This window comes from Myotis myotis, unplaced genomic scaffold, assembly GCF_014108235.1.
Source record: "Myotis myotis isolate mMyoMyo1 unplaced genomic scaffold, mMyoMyo1.p scaffold_m19_p_8, whole genome shotgun sequence".
NCBI lineage: Eukaryota > Metazoa > Chordata > Mammalia > Chiroptera > Vespertilionidae > Myotis > Myotis myotis.
In genome coordinates, this window is record NW_023416390.1 from 35,708,155 (window position 1) to 35,724,909 (window position 16,755).

General features: G+C 53.9%; 1 protein-coding gene across 28 annotated transcripts in view; it reads right to left on the reverse strand.

The window, feature by feature from the left end:
* HDAC4 (histone deacetylase 4) overlaps nucleotides 1-16,755 on the reverse strand; it is a 257,343-nt gene that overhangs the window by 59,670 nt on the left and 180,918 nt on the right. For 26 of the 28 annotated variants that reach the window (XR_004969397.1, XR_004969400.1, XR_004969395.1 and 23 more), the window contains 4 exons: nucleotides 10,772-11,029; nucleotides 7,711-7,897; nucleotides 5,982-6,115; nucleotides 2,141-2,261 (listed from right to left, as the gene is read on the reverse strand). Coding sequence is in view for 8 of the 28 variants with exons in the window: in XM_036319831.1 (XP_036175724.1) it covers nucleotides 2,141-2,261; nucleotides 5,982-6,115; nucleotides 7,711-7,897; nucleotides 10,772-11,029 (700 nt within the window). In the remaining 20 variants the exon portion in view is untranslated. The remainder of the gene's footprint in view (nucleotides 1-2,140; nucleotides 2,262-5,981; nucleotides 6,116-7,710; nucleotides 7,898-10,771; nucleotides 11,030-16,755) is intronic. The other 2 variants (XR_004969396.1, XM_036319828.1) reach the window with 1 other exon arrangement.

Here is a 16,755-nt window from a genome sequence, read left to right on the forward strand (position 1 = left end):
AGCCCCATGCTCCTGAAGGCTGTGTCTGAGCAAACCTCAGTCATCTGATCTGACCTGGCTCCATGGTGAGCCTCACTGCCGCCCTAATGTTGGGTTAAGTCCCAAGAACAGACCTGACCTGGATCCACAGAGAGCTTCACCGATGGCCCTAACGCTGGGTTAAGTCCCAAGGCCCCAGCAGCCCCCCAGCTGTAAACAGGGAAAGGAGCTGGAATATAATGAGCCATTCAGACAAGAGGGATCTTTCTAGAATGTGAATAAAGACAGACCCCTCCCCACTGACAAATGTTTGAAGTTCACTTGGATGGTGCATGAAGTTGGCCATCTGGGAAGGCCTGCCCAGCCCCAGAACACAGGAGCAAGCCTCTCCAGCCCTTTCCAGGTCACCGCCGTCAGAAGACGACCCCCTGACTTCCAGGAACAGCTAGGAGGGTGACCGACCAGTCCACTCGAGTCCACAGTGCACTGCAGCCCAGCCAAGCTGTCCCTGCACATCCGCTACACAGGTCTTGCACGGGACTCAGGAATTTGTGGATTTAATTAGAAGAGGAAGAGAAGCCACCCAGCCATGTTTAAACACCTAATTAGGGTTAAGTTAATACCTGAGATAATCACCAGCTATTACTATGTCTGGGACACTCAGACTGACGACAGTGGCGTGTCCTGGTGAGGACAACCCTCAGATTAAAGTAGATCCCAAGTGGTGAGAAGGAAACCAATCAGGTGTCCTCACAGCCACATGAACAGATTTTAAAACACAAAGTTTAGCAGAAAAGAAAAAGTAGAGTGATTTATAGTATCATGGATGCAAACTGCACACACTTGATGCTGCCCTGCAACTAGAGACCTCCCTGCGGCTGGAGTTGGGGTTACTGGTTTGTGCTGTGGCAGCAGGACCATAGGCCCCTCTCCCAGAAGGAGGAGACACTCCAGGCAGTGAGACCTGTGCTGAAGTAGTGACATTTCCTGGAGGATCCGGGGACTGGGCACTGCTGGTCACGCTGTGTGGCTGTCTTCTGCATGTAGCCTCCTCGGTCAGTCCCTCCTGCTGAGGCCACTTACCCTCTCCCCACTGTCCACTGTCCTCATCTCTTAAGGCTCCTTTCTTCCAAACCCTTCCTGGCCCCAGGCTAGATGTCCCTTCCTCTGGCCCTACAATGCTGGCTCATTTCTGGACATGCTCCGCCCTTCTCTGCACCGCAGCTCTAGCTTCCAGCCCTCCACAAGCCATGTGCCCCTCCGGAGCCTTTGTCTCCTACCTTGGCTCAGACTTCCCTGCCCTCTGACTAAGACCCTCTCCACAACTCCGGGATGAGGGCCCTGTTCACCCCAAACACCCCCCAGAGCTGAGAGACACAGTTGCTTTTTTGGGGTGAGTAGCAGGATCACTCACATGAAGGGTGTACATGATGTACATGTATAGTCTACGTCACAAACATCCTGTGACGGAGACCACATCCACACCCTCCTCCACAGGGACCAGGAACCTCTCCCCTGCTCCTGGTCAATGGTCTCCACACTTTTACTATGGTTCTACCTCCTATGTCATATCTTAAACCACAAGAGCTGAGCTTTGAAAAACTGAGTTAAGAAGCAAGAACAAAGCAGAGAACAAAAGTGCCTCTGTGGGCTGACGGCTCCCAGGCCATGACAGTGGAGGGAATCTTTGGTCCACACCCTGACATCAACTTTCCCCAGGGCTCCCAAGGCATCATGGGGAGCAGGGTTCAGGACAGCAAAGCATTGGGCAGGGCTCAGACCAGGCTCCTTGCAGGTGAGGGCAGGTGGCAGGCTGGGAGCTCGAGCATCTAACCTCTGCTGTCTCAGATTCTGTGAAACCAGTGGTCCCCACACTGTACACAGCAGATGGACACAACCAAGACTTGGAACCCCACTAGATACACAGGGTAAAAACTCCTCCTCCAGCACCTCACCTTAGAACTGGATGCAGGCCCTACAGAGAAGGCCTCTCCCTGCCTGGCTGCCTGGGCAGAGCCTGGTGGGTGACACTCACTGTCTTAGCCATAGCTTCAAGGGCCAAGGATGGGATGTCCTCCTGTGACCAGGCACAGAGCCACCTTGAGTGAGCACAGGGCTGGAAACAGCCTCGGGCAGTAAAGTTAGGAAGGCCTCAGAATACCTAGACGTTTCTTACTGTCCAGTTTCTGCCTGTTGAGGGGGTTCGTGCCGTAGAGTAGGGTGTGTGCCTCCGAATGCACAGTCTGCAGCTCCTCCAGGGTGGCCTTCCGTCCTCGGATGCACTGTGGGGACACAAGGGAGAGGTCACTCATATTGCCCGAGTGGGCTCAGGTTCAAGGGAAAACCACCACCCAGAGGAAACTGAACTGTATACATGCAGGAGCAGAGAGTTATTTGGTTATTGCAAAATACAAAGCAAACCTCACCCTACACAATGTTTCTTAAATTTCCAGGGAGGGCTTACTTTAATTGTAACTGAAAAATGTTTAAAAAGACAATTCCAGCCTTCAATGCTTTAACCTTCACTGTCACACAAATGATCTGGCATCAAATTACTACTCTACTTCCCCACTGCCAGGGTCTGGACTAAAAACAGAGAGGATTTGCCAGGGGCAGTGGGGCTGCCTCCTGAGTTCTCCCTGAGAGGAGGCTGGGGCCCGTGTCCCTGAGCACTACCCAGTGCCGGAAAGAAGCAACCTTCTGGGGAGCCCAGAGAAACCTGATATCGGCCTTGGATCTCCATCCACGCCTCTCCATCTGTATTTTTCTTTGGTTTAGAAATTACCCAAATCAAGACTCCAGTGCTGTTTTCAGATTTCCCCAGAAATTAACATAAAAATTACTGTTCTTTAGTTGAGTTACATTTACTTGATCTTGTAGCAGGAGGGGTTGGTTTATGAGATGAGATTAAAGTTGACATTTTACACTACAGTGGTCTCTGAGAGTCAGAACACAGCCAGAGGCCCTGGTGGTGGTGGTCTGGGGACACCCTGGGCTGCCAGACAGTGTGACACTCCTGAGCACAGAGCCAGGCCAGCAGCTTCTCCTGCTCCTGAAACCTCTGGGGTGATCTGGAACTACTCAGAATAGGGCAGCTCCTCTAGAGACCGTGCTGAAGCAGGAGGTAAAAGCAGAGGGAGCTGGCTATAAGCGGCCTGTGGCTGCCTCATTGATGGCCCAGCCTCAGCGTGGAGGAGAATAAGCTCCCAGGAAAGATCCACTCACTCCTCTTTCAGCCCCATGCCGAATCCGACGCAGCAGCTCGAGCAGGGAAGCCCACCCAATGGACACCCCCACAGTCATCTGCCTAGAGCAGGGGTGGGCAAACTTTTTGACTCGAGGGCCACAATGGGTTCTTAAACTGAACCGGAGGGCCGGAACAAAAGCATGGATGGAGTGTTTGTGTGAACTAATATAAATTCAAAGTAAACATCATTACATAAAAGGGTTCGGTCTTTTTTTTTTTAGTTTTATTCATTTCAAACGGGCCGGATGCGGCCCGCGGGCCGTAGTTTGCCCACGGCTGGCCTAGAGCGAGGGGCCCTGGCTAGGACGCCTGGGATCCTGGGAAGTCCCTCTAACTTCTCCTATCAGGGGTCAACTCCTATAAACGTGTCCAGTGCCAGGCCATGTACTCTGCCATCCAGGGGACTGTGCCGGGAGCCAGGTGTAAGGGGTGGTGACAGGGACACTGTACTCCCTTGGGCTGAGTGACCACACATCACTCTGAGCCAAGAGGTGCAGTTCAAGGTGCACAGCCCACCCGGGTCTCTGAATGAGTGCTGTGTGGAGGCCACATGTTTCCACCCAGTCTCCTCTAGACCATTGTGCTGACTTGGGTCTGACTCATGAACCACAGGCCCCTCCCCTCCTTGGTACCCAAGTCCTGCAGGTCTGGGGACCCATTGCAGTCATCAGCGAGAACAGGTGGGCACCCCCTATGGTGCCAAAGAAGGTGGAAGAGGGTTGAAGCTTTATTCTTCTGCGTTTCATGTCTCACCCCACCTTGCCGTATTGGCTTTCCTGGCTGAGAAACCACTGCAGAGACCTCTGGCCTCCTTGACCCTCTTGGGGACAAGGAGGGAGGGACAGGAAGCTGGTCGTGGGGATTTCAGATGCCCCAGCAGCCCTATGGAGGAGGAGCAGGGCCAGGGTGGTCTGCAGGAGGAGAAACAGGTTACAGCTGTGTCTGCAGAGGCGCTGCTGCCCCCTAGTGGTGAGTTCTGGCAACCCAGAACAGGTGCCAAGCTCCATTCCTCACTAGTGGTCAAGGTCCTCCCCAGGGCACTAGAGGACAGGATTCTGGACCAGACCTTTGTGCCCCATTTCCCTCCAAAAATCACGTCAAAAACTGCAAAAGATGGGGAACTAAAGTTCCTAAATATTCCAGCTTCTGGAGGAGGAGGAGGAGGAGGAGGAGGAGGAGGAGGAGGAGGAGGAGGAGGAGGGACGACTCAAGGGGGGACTCGAATGGGAAAGCGGGGTGGGGGGCTCAAGTGGGGAAATGGGGGGACTTGAGTGGGAAAGTGAGGGGACTTGTGTGGGGAAGTGAGGGAATTTGAGTGGGGGACAGGGGGACTTGAGAAGGGAAGGGGGACTTGAATGACGTGGGAGGACTTGAGTGGGGAAGTGAAGGGACTTGAGGGGGGCTCAGCAGGGTCCTGGATGTGCTGGCTTTCTGTGACACGCCTGCCCCAGCTGTGGCCCAGGTGGCTTGGGCTGTGATGCACAGATATAGACAGTTTGTCATCAACTGCAGGGCCCTAGCTTCCCAGAGTCACTCTGCAGTGCAGCATGTCCCATCCCTGGTGTTGTGGGATTCCCAATGTGTGAGAGACACAGCAGGTGTCCCACTTAGTGGGTACTTGGGGACTGGGGCTATTGTCCTGGAGTATCCTGGGAGTTGGGTGCTGCTAGCCCCACTCCATAGACAGGACTGTGAGGTGTCCCCGAGCCTGGGCCCCTCTTCATGCACCCACTAATTGCAAGGCCTTCCTGAGAGCTACACTCCTTCATGATGGCTGCACTCCAGGGCAAAGAGCATGAGTTGGGTCGCTCCATGAAAACATTTTCCCCATCAGCAGGATGAAAGACCGTCCTTCATGTTACTCAGCAGAGCCTTCCTGTCCTCATAGGCTGGGGACCACTGCAGCCATGTGTGGGCAGAGACTGGAATCCCAGGCCCTGAAGGGCCAGGAGGTGGGGGCCCTCCTTGTCTGAGAGACTGGCCTTCACTATCCCAGGCAGTGAGGAGACCGAGGACCAGCTGGAACCCTCTCACTCCACTCAGAGAGGGTGGGGGCGCTATGATCATGAATCAAATTCCAACCAGACCAGACAGGACCAGACTGTGACTCAAATTCCCACACCATTCACAGCCCCATGGGAACTTGGATTCTGAGGGGTACCTCAGACCTGACACTTTCCACATACTGGGAGAAGCTTCAGGAATGTTAAGTGAGAGGACACTGACTGAAAAGCAACAGGGCTCGTTTCCCTGTTTCTTTAGTTCCTGCTGGAGGGCGGCCTGCATGCATCCTGGGAGCTGATGGGAGAATAGCCTCAGAATGGTTCCTCCAGGGGAATGACCAGACGGAAAATAAGGGGCTTCAGCAACAGTGTGCCGGGAGAGAGTGGAGCAGCATGTGATGAGGGTACAGGACAGAGGGGTACAGAGGGACCAGGGGGTGCAGAGAGACAAGAGGGGTGCAGGGGGACAGAGGGATGCAGGGGGACTGAGTGCAGGTGGACCAGGGCATGCAGGGGACCAGCGGGTACAGAGGGACCAGGGTGCAGGACAGAGGTGAGCCTTCCTTCAGGAGGCCTTGGGCTTTTAGGAAAACAGCCCTGGGCATCTTCCAGAAGGCAGGCCTGAATATCCCAAGCTGCCAGTCCTTATCATGGAAATGCTCACAGGCTCCCTCCTTGCAGGGTCCCACACTCCACACCGGATTCCTGCAGGCCGTGTGGGCCACCCTCCCTGCTGCTCCGGGCAGCCTTACCTCGCATTTGCCTCGGAGGCCAGTCTCCTGCAGCCGAGACCAGATGCTCTGGATCCTGCCGGCGTGCTCGGGGTGGCTATTGCTGTTCCCGCAGGTGCACTGGTGCTTCAGCATCAATGTGTCGTACACCAGGCCTGCAGGGAGGCAGTGGTGAGACCCTCAGAGCAGCAGGGGTGCTTGGCAGCAGGCTTCCCACCACCAGCCCAGGAAGCTACCATCTTGTGGCAAACCACCACTTCCATAGAAGTGGACACAGGCTCACATCATGTCCCATCCTGCAGGGACGATTCAATAGAAAAATCAAAGTTCATCAGAACCCCTCAACTGCAGTTCATAGAAACGAAAACCAAGGAGAGGTTGAGAGGGTGAACTGGGCAATGGCTTTGGCGCACACCTGCCCAGAATCGAGCCGACAACACCTCTGGGGTGTGGTGCCCTGCCCAGTGGGAGCAGGCAAAGGAAAAAGACACGAAAAGGAGGCCCACCCTTGGACTCCAATCTCCAGCATTAATGCTGTGTGGCATTCATGTTGCAGAGGACCATGGCAACTTCCAGAAATGAGATTTTGGTCTAAATAGCCAAGTCTATCTGCCAGGGACCAACCTCTCTTTTAAGCGGTCCTAGTGGACTGGACTGTCCAAGGCTCCTGGATTCAGAGGAAATACAAGGCATGGTCTCTGCTGTGAGCTGTGCTCCGGGCTCATCTTGACCAGTGGCCAAGATCTGCTCCCTGCCAGGAAGGGCCACCTGCTGCCCACATGAACCTGTGTAGTCTCTGGTCTCCTTTCTGAGAAGCAACAATTTAATTTCTGGATAATCACTACTTAAGCTTTTCTCTGAATATGGACAATATCCTTCTAAGAGCTGACAAAGAGAACTTAACCACACTTAGACATAACTGTGAAAAAAATTAAGACATTTTATAAGGACTGTTTGAAGGATGAAACCATTCTGAATTTTGACATTTTTTTGTTGTTAATGTATCATTGAAAAGAAACATTAGGTGAAAATAGTGTTAAAAGCAACCCTGGCTTCCTTCCGCCTCAGGCCGGATGTGGCTGGGCAGTGGCACACTCAAGAGCCCAGTGCCTCAGACCCCAGTAAGTGCCTGGCTCAACCACTCATTCCTGACTTGTGTGTGGAGCCTTTCAGGCAGAAACAAGATTCCCGCCAGCAGACATGTCCCCCGGCTCGGGCATGGTGAGGTGGGGCAACACAGAACAGCACAGTAGGAATCGTGACCATTGGCAACAAGGAGGACAGCAATGCAGAGTCCAAGGCCCTAGATAGAGGCTCAGCTCAAGGAAGGGACAGAGGAGAAAGGGCAGGTTCACTGCCCCAGCTGATGACAGGGAGGCATCCAGCCTGCACACTCACACTCACGCTAGCCTGGGATGGACCTTTCTCTGGAGGACAATGACTTTCTGGGAAGGGAGGGTGGGCTTCTATGCCCAGGAGAAAGTCCCTAGGATCATAGATGGAGGGCAGAGGAAGGGAGCCTCAGTGAGCCATCCATCTGACACCCCCCACCCAGGGAAGGAGGTTGGGCCAGGTGTGAGGCTGCCCAGCCCTTCAGCCCTAGAAGTGGCCTGTCCCTGACACCACACCTGGCCTGACACCTCACCCCGAAGCACACCTCCCAGACAGACGTCTGTCAAATCCTGGCTGCCCTGCCAGGCAGTCCAAGGCCCAACACCCCGCCCACCCCAGCCCTCCCTGCTCATGTTACCTGTGGTGAACCTCGGTTTGCTGGGGGGCTCCTGCACAGACATGGGAAAGGTGGCAGACGCTGGGGAGGACTGTGCCCGGGACAGAGGCCGGTGGCCACCGAAGGACACAGGGATGCCAGCGGCCTCCATGGAGGCTTGGTAGTTCCTCAGCTGGTGGATCCGCTGCTGTTCCAGCAGGAGCGCTTGCTACGGGGAAACATGTTTTGTTGCTTCAAAGAAACCTTACACCCCTAAGGGCTCTGCATGTACTTTTCTCATGTATCATTCATCCCTCTGCCCGCCTGCCCTCCACCCACTCACCATCGTGCCATGCACGGTGGCACCTGGATGGACACTGAGGATGGCCACCAGATGCCCCAGCAGCCTGCAGGCAGCCCTCCTGGTCGACTCTGTTGTCTTGGTTTTGACCAAGAGCACTTGCTCTGCATGCCAGAAACCTGGGCAGAAAAGCCCACTGCAGAAGAGAAATCCTAATTCTACTTCATTTGCCACCGTCTCCCTGTCCTGGCCCCTCACTGTCTCATGCCCTCACTTGATGACAGGAATGACTGCTGAAGCAAGGAAGATGTGAGCCATTAGGTTCCTGACACCCAGGGCCCAAGCAGCTGGGGTGACAGGGCCGGGAGGGTGTGGCTGTGCCTCTGAGGAGGTAGGGACCTACATGAATAATCCCAGGACTGATAGCCATCTTTCAGGAAAAAACAAAAAACAAACAAACAAAAAAACAGAGTAGAAAGGGGTGAATTAAACACATACATCCATGAAAAGTCTCCCCCCCCCCCCCCCCCCAAAAAAAATGCTGTTTCTGTGTGAAGAATGGCTTCTGTAAGAGCACAAATGCGACCAGGATCTAAAGCCTAAAAGCCAACAGGTCTCTGACCTCTCTCCCATCTTTACTGCTGGCCAGTGGAGATATAAAGGAGGACTCTGGAAGGGGCTGTGGAGGCTGCTGGGACAGAGGGGCTTCAACCCAGGGCTGCAGTGCAGGTGAAGTGCTAGGTCTGTGGAGCATGGGCCACTCAGCCAGGGCCTGAGGGAGACAGACCCTGATGGGACGCTGTGGACAGGCTGAGGTGTGTGTCCTGTGGGAGGCAGAGTAGAGCCACAGGGAGCGAAGGGCAGGGATGACCTTGCGGCCAGCCCCGCCCTGCCCAAGGAGCTGCTGATATCCAGGCCACCCTGGGACAGCAAAAGAAGGAATGGGTCCACATCCTACTTTATAAGCTGAGGTGCCAGAGAAAGTAGAGCCTGCCAAATCCTCCGCAAATCGTGCCTTAGTTTTCATGTATAAATCTTGTCATTCTGGAAGGTCTGTTTTCCTAGCCCCTGGGGGAGGAGGGGCAGGCACACTGCAGGCTGGGGGGCAGGGAAGAGCCCTGAGATGCTGGGAGGACCTGAGCAGGAGGCTCCCCTGGATCCTGAAGGATTCACACCCAGCTTCACGGCCACCTACAACCAACCAGCCCTCTTCCCAGTACAGGTTTTCCAAAAACTCAGATACAGTGTCTCACGTTTACATCTGCAAATTGCTACTTGCACCACTGAGTTTCCCTGATGAAGACCTCTGCTAATTATTCTCCAAAGAACATAGAAAATTAGTGTTTTTAATGACTGCCTCAGGCTTTGAGTACAACAAGGCTATTTTTCCTAAATAAATGCTGATGGCTTTACCATCTACAAGATATTTACCCTAAAAATTTACATAAGTACTTTCCAATCTCATATCCGGTACTAATAACACAATGAATTCCAGTTATAATAAGAAATCTGCTTCCTTCATAACTCTGAGACCTACACAGACGAGGGAATGAAGCCTCGTGGGGTCCTGTTGGCCAGGACAGCCAGCCAGGCACTCCTACTGCTGGAGCTGCACAGCAGAAGACAAGGTTCCTTTGGTTGGAACCTCTCTATTTTCATTAAGTGCCATTTCCACTGCACTTTGCAGAGCAGTGGCTTAGTGCCTGGGTGCTAAGAACATGGCCTGAGAAATGCGAGATGGTCCCCCTCTGAATGAGAAACAGAAAAAGCACTATACAAGCAGCCAGCTGCAGGGCCCCCCATGAAACCCAGAAGGGGTGAAGGGTGTGGCCTGCCGCCCAGAGGCCTCTAGAGAAATCTAAGGTCCTGTGTGTCACAGGTGGCGTCTTTCTTGGTGCTGCTGGGGGAGGTGGGGGAGCTGCAGAGGGCCACATGCCTGGGCTGTCAGAGATCAGTGGTGCACAACTGGATGGCTAGGATATCTAGTGGAGAGAGGGGAGGGGACGAGCCAGGGCCTGCACCCTGGACAGAGCTCTGTTGCTGGAGGACAAGATCCGACTCCACTTTGAGAGTGCCCTTTGACTCTCACGTGCAGTTCATTAGGAGTAAGCAACCTTCTTGGTGGCACTTGGGCCTTTTAACACGAGGTTTTGACTTGCTGCCTGCCTGGCTGACCTAGTGTTTTGTTGACTTGGCAGTTTTATTTTTACTGTAAATTAATAAATCATTCATCATATATATTCACCAGTCTCTTGTGAGTTTGGTTATTGTGTGCCAGTGCCCAGAACCCCTACTGGCTCTGGGCACCTGGCTGGCACTACTTTTCTGGATCTGCAAGGCTGGCCACTGCTGTCTCCTCAGGCCCCAAAGCCCCTGCCTACCTTTTTGATCAACTAAAAATTAATCTCCCTCCCTGGACCTTTAGTGATTATGCTGAATCCTATTAACACTTGGCTTTATGTTTATCACAGCCTATATACCTGAAAGAAAACCATCCCTTGGGAGTCTGGGCCAACGCTGGCTGGAAAGTAGGTGCATAAATGCCCACAGTGGACAAATGGCCAGTATGTCTAGATACAGCTAAGGTAAACAGACATAGAACCTCAGCCACCTCCCACACCACTAGAGAGTGATGGGTGAAGACCTGGCCTGGCAGGAGTGGAAGGAAGAGGCCCTTCAGTTTCCACTGCCCACTGGAAATGTGGGCCACTGTCCCTTGCCTCCTGCACCACCCAGCTCCAGCCCACTTTCCCCTTCCCTGTCCACCTTCTCTCGCCCTGCCCGCCCCGCCCTCATGGTCACCTGTCTGAAGAGCAGCTCTTGCTCCGTGGGCTGGCGCTGGCTAGGGTCCACTTCCCGAGGTGGCTCTGCCTCCTCGTCGTCACTCTCCAAGGGCTCCTGTTTCACCTGCACTCCAGTCAGCTCCTGGGTCTCCTTCTGCCCAGAGAGCCGGTCTAGGTAGGGCTCCTCCAGGAGGGCCTGGTGCTCACGGAGCTCCTCCTCTGTCTCCTCGGGGTGGCTCTCAGGCTGCCGGGCTGGCTCGCTGGGTTTGGGGATAATCTACAGAGGTGAAGGGTGAAGTCAGAGTGACCCAAGGTGACTGAGGTCATCAGAAAGGAATGGTGCATCAGAAAGTCTTCATCTCGGAAACAAAGGGATAGAGGACTCGGGGCGGGGGTGAGTTAAGGCCAACAGGCACCAGGCTAGCACCAGGCTGGTCACCTATGCAGAACATGGGCGCTGTCCGCGGTGCTGAGAAGTAACATCAAGGCTCCAGGCAGGGAAGGAAGCAGACCTGCAATTGGTTTATGAAACCGTTTGTGCCAAGCAAGAGAACACAATGACAGAGGTGTCAACCCACCTCTGCACCTGGATGAGAAGGGAAGAGGACAATGTCCCCTTCTCCACTGTCACAGCTTCTGAGAGGGACATTGCCTGCCTTCTTCCACCCTCAGCCCTTTTCTGTGTCCATCTGTCTGAGAAATCCCTTTTCTGTGTCCATCCTAGTATAACTGAGGTCCTGACCTGAAAGGGCACTGGGGCGGTTACCTGCATCTGCTCCTCCTCCTCCTGGGCTTCTCTGCCAGCTGACCAGGCCCCAGAGCCCCCAGCCCCATCCCACTTCCTGCTCTCCACCCTCAGGCCTGAAAAGCTCCCATGTCATGAACTTTGACCTACAGACCATAGGCATGAGAGGTTGTGTTTTCTTAAAGGGGGTTCACACCCCTGCCTGTGCCACAGGTAGGTCCTAACAGTCAAACTGAGAATGGGGCACTGGGAGTGACACTTTGGGCCTCAGCCAGGCTGGGGTGGAAGGCCAGAAGAGGGGCTGGGTCCAGAAAGAGGAGTGGAAGGCTGTAGCAGGGCTGGCTCCTCGTGCAGGTATGGACAGAGGCTGGCAACTGCCTAGAAGGATGCAGCTGGCCAGGAGGGAAGGGCAGGGAGTATAACGGCTCAGAGAGGCTAAAATTCAAATGCCACATGAAAAGGGGATCCAAGTCAGGGTTTAGGAGCCAGCTCAGGACTGGAGATAGCTGTCAGGAAGAACCGAGCAGTCAGGAAGTTGAAATGCAGAAGCTCATGCAAGGCTCACAGAGACTCGTACTGAGGACAGAGAAGCCACACACACAAAGGGAAACACAGAGAACAGGCCAGAGGCCAGGAGAGGAAGAGGGGTCCACCCGTCCGCTGCCCTGGGGAGGAGGACTAGAGGGTCCCGACTACCTGCAGGCTCAGAGTCAGCTCTGGGATGTTACGAGGAGGCATATAGGCCACCTGCTCCGAGGTGCCCTTCCACAAGCTCAATGAAGATGGCTGTGGGAAGCATCTGCACCAAGTAGGAGCAGGTGTGGGGGAAACAGGGGGCTGTGGCCACCTCAGGGTGACCCGAGGATGACCCCAAAGGGAGGTAATTTGGATGCTAGGGTAACCCAGGGCCAATTCTAGGCCATTTGGGAGGCCCAGCTCTGATGTGGGGTGTTTCTGCAGACACGGAGCTCTGGTCCCTCGCTGAGGGAGGCCAGGGAAAAGTAAATGAGGAATGGAGGGCCCAGCCAGGGCCCCAGTGCTTGCCTGAGGAAGCTATTTGAGAAAACAGAGCACTAATACTGAAGAGTGAGGAGAGTGGCCACGGGAACATGTACTCAGAGGACAGGATACTCCAATCCTGACTTTCTTCCAACGTTTTCTTCTAAATTTCAAAACTAGAGAAAACTTTCAAAAATCGTTAAGAAATTCCATACACCCTTCTCCTATAGATGGAAGGACACAGGGATGAGGCAGAGGTCAACCTCTCCTCTGCTGACCTACTTGAGGGCTACCAGTGGCCGTGAGACGCAATCCAGCAAATGTGTCAGCCCTCCTCTGCCCTTCTCCACAGAACCCTGGGAATCACCCACTTGGGAGTCCCACTGATAGACGTAGTGACTGTCAGCTGTGCTGTAGACTACACAAATATTCAAGTTCCCTCAGTTGTCTGATAATGTCACTTATGGCCTTTCCTGGTCTAAATCGGGTCCAGCTACAGATCACGTGTATGTTTAGGTGACCTGTCCAAAGTTGCCATGTCTGAAGCATTCAACCAGTGTCTGTAAAGGGCCCCTGGATGTGGTAAGGGATCATCCCCTCTGGTATCTGGGGCAGGTGCTAACATAGTTGGGCAGACTCCCTGTGGGGCAGGTGGGCTTCCAGCTGTGGTCAGTGTGCCTCCTGTGGGCCGCACTCCATCCTCTGTCACATGCTGCTTTTGGGCTGAATGTTTAGTCTCACCGGTTCCAGTGAATGTCCTGGGCAACCTTTCCAGGTGATGGGCTCTGTGGAGTCTCTTCGGGCACACCCCTTCCCCCATTCCCCCCAGGCCTGGCAGGTGGATGGGTGGCAGCTCTGGGTCATCGAAGGGGAGGAGAAAGGAGCTGGTAGATGGCAAAGGCCCAGCGGCAGCTCTTCCTGGAGAAGCCAGGCAGAGGGGACACAAAGCAGCCTGCTCATAGCAGACGTCCAGGGCTTCCTTTGCCATCCTCTCAGCTTCCTTGGGAAATGAGGCATCCAAGCAGAGCCTGCCAGGCCCTCCCCTTGGGCCGAGGTCACGTTCTGGCCCCCTGTCACTGAGATGCAGCTCTGCTTCCCACTGGCCGGGCCATACGGCAGAGCCAGCAGCAGGAGGGGCAGTGGCAGGCAAACATGCTGGAGGAAACACTGGCAGAGAATCGGCAGCAAACTGGACGAACAAGTCAGCTCTTTGTCTCCTAGTGGCCTTTGGACCTTAGGAGCCCTCATTTATCAATTACATGAGAACAAATGCAACTCCAAATTACAGCAACACATTTTCTAAAAGCCAGACTGGAGTTCAGAGCCAAAGCCAACTGGTAAGCAGCCCATTTTTAAAGACTACTGGCCATGCTCATAATTAGACCACACAAATAAACGAGACCCAGTTTTCATATTCAATATTGGGAAGGTCGGATGAAAGGAAAATGCATCCAACCCAGCTCTACAGGATTTGGGCTCATGTGGAATTCAGCAACCACACACAAAACTGCTGTCACAGCAAAGCCAGCTTTTCCAGTTGTCAAGGTGCCTTAAGAATTCTCTTCTAACAGAGAAAAGGCATTTCTGCCCCTGTACACGCTGCTCACCTTACACAGACCACACCTGAGGCCATTCTCAGACGCTCCCAGACGCACAAGACTGGCTTCACTTCAGCTTCAGAGCTGGAAGCCCCACTTCCTTTGATGGCAAGCATTCTCCTAAAAGTCCCTTCACCCAGCAAACTTTATTAAACACACTGCGTGCAAGGCCACGGGCATCCACAATGAGGCTGACACACCACTGGATAGGAGTGCTGGGCACCCACAGGGAGGCCCACATACTGCTGGAGAGTAGTGGTCATCGCCCGGTGAACCCAGCCAGCTCCTAGATCCATCTTTCCTGCCTCATAGACTTTCTTAGCCAATGGGCCATTCTCTGGAAACCACAGCAGCCCCGTTGGGCTGCTGAAAGTGTAGCAACTGGGAAGGGCTGATCTCTCTCCAAGGGTGACATCCTTGAAGAGGCTGCCCACTGAGGCTGAATGACAGCAGGCCATGCATGGAAGGTCACCACCCCCATGCACAGGGCACAGGGCTGCAGGGAGGGAGCCCTGCCAGGCTCTGGGCTCTAGTGCCCTCAGGTAATGAGGCCTAGGAACAGCCTGCTCCAAGACAAAGGGCAGAGACATCAGCGCCAGACGGTGCCAGATACGAGCTTGGCTCCCTGAGCGCCGGGAGAAGTGTATAAACATGTCAGTCACCTGTCGTTCCCACCGTCAGTCAGTCAGTCATGTAGTAGAATCAGGGAGATTACCCAGCTTCCACGTCGCTCTGTTCAGGAACATATCACCTATGAATAGGTGTTTCCTGTCTTCAAAACCTCCTAACCTGCCACTCAGATAATGACATAACAAAACCAAGAAGCCAAACTGGCATCAGGTGGAGAAATGTCAAGTTCCCACACAGTGAGGAGTCCCTTTCCTGTCCAATCAGGGCTGGGCTCAGGGCCTGTCCACTGCTGACTGCTTTGTCCAGCCTGGCTGGGAGAGCCTGTGGGGTGGGGGCTCTGTGGGTGGGGTGGGGTGGGAGCCTATTTCCTAGTGCCTGGTGGGTAGAGGGGTCTGGGCTTGGCTGCCCTGGGCAGCTGGCCATTTAGGAGTGAACGTCCCTCAGCCCTGTCAGGGCAAACACACTGGGGTGGACTGGGGCTATGTGGCCGCCACCTCCACCTGTGAACCCTGTGGGGGCTGAGCCGGACTCAGTGGAGGAGCAGCCCCAAAATACATGATGGCATTTCAACAAGCAACACTCTTGACAAAACCACACCAGCACCCGCTCTTGGCAGGCACCGTGCCAGGTACCTGGGTCGACCAGGGTACACAGACCGCATCCTTGTGGGCTGACATGCCACCAGGGAACACAGATAGGAATATGAAACGTGAGAAATGGGTGTAGTCACTGCAGACGGGAGGGTGGGCAAGGTAACAGGATGGGGCTGGAAGGCAGTTCTAACTGAGGTGGGGGACTCATGAGTGATGTTCAGGCCAAGACTCAGAAGAGCAAACCTAGGAAGCGTGGAGTGGGAAAATGCTTCTTCTTTGAAGATTAGTCTCCGTGCCCCAAACCCAACTGGGCTGGGAATGCTGGCAGACAGAGGAGCAGGGCTAGCTGTACTTAGCGCCTCGGCCCCGGAGAGGTGATCTTCTCTCCTCTTGCTCCATCTTCACACTCGTGTGGACCCTTCCAGGTCTTGTTCCTGATCCCCCTCTCTCCCTCCACCCTTTCATTCCTCAGGGAGGCAGAGACAAGAGTCTAACTGTGTGTATCGGGTAGAGGATCAATGACTGAGGTCTCTCTGCAAGAGGGAACGCGACCAGATGAGCTTTCCCAGGAAAGAGACATGTTGAGAATCAAGTCTGTTCTGTTCATCCCCAAATCTGCTAGTTCCCCTCAGAAAACACCAAAGCTGCCTTCTCTTACCTCATCCACTTCTTTCTTAGCAGCTTTGAGAGGTAACTCACGTACCAGAGTTCACACTTTCGAACTGTGTAAGTCACTAGTCATTTGTATATTAACAGAGTTGTGCAACCATCACGTCTCTAACTCAGAACACTTTCAATCACCTCAGAAAGAAACGCCATTCCCACTGGCAGTCATGCCCCTGCCACTCCCCACCCCGCCTAGGGTGCCCATCGATCACCAAACTGCCTGCCCGTCTGATGTTCTACCCACATCGAATCATACGTGTGGGCTTTTCTGTCTGGCTTCTCTCCCTCAGCACCATGTTGTCAGGGCTGAGTGATACACCATGGCCTGTCTGTGCCCTTTCTGTTTGACTGTCATCGGGGCTGTCCTGCTGTTGGTGTGCAAGCCCTTGTTTAGACCTATGTTGTCAACTCTCTTGGGTACAGGCCTAGCAGTGGGCCTGCTGGGTCCCATGGTAACTCTGTTAACCTTTTGAGGAAATGCTGGACTGTCTTCCACAGGTTCATCTCATTCTTTACTATTAAAAGATGCTTTCTTTCAAATGTTGGTATTTGAAAAACGTTACTCAAAGTTGCTCTTTTCCTATTTTACTCACTAGAGAGCAACACCACCCTTTCCCACCACTTCCTGCTGAGAGTGGCGTCGCCGTGACTCTAGGGACTGTACAGGTGTGCAGGCCTCTGTGAGCTGGCCTGGGTGTAGCCCTCTAGAGGATGTTATTCCAATGGACAAGTATACTGCAAGGGTAGAGTCATCCGGACATGTGCTTCTGGG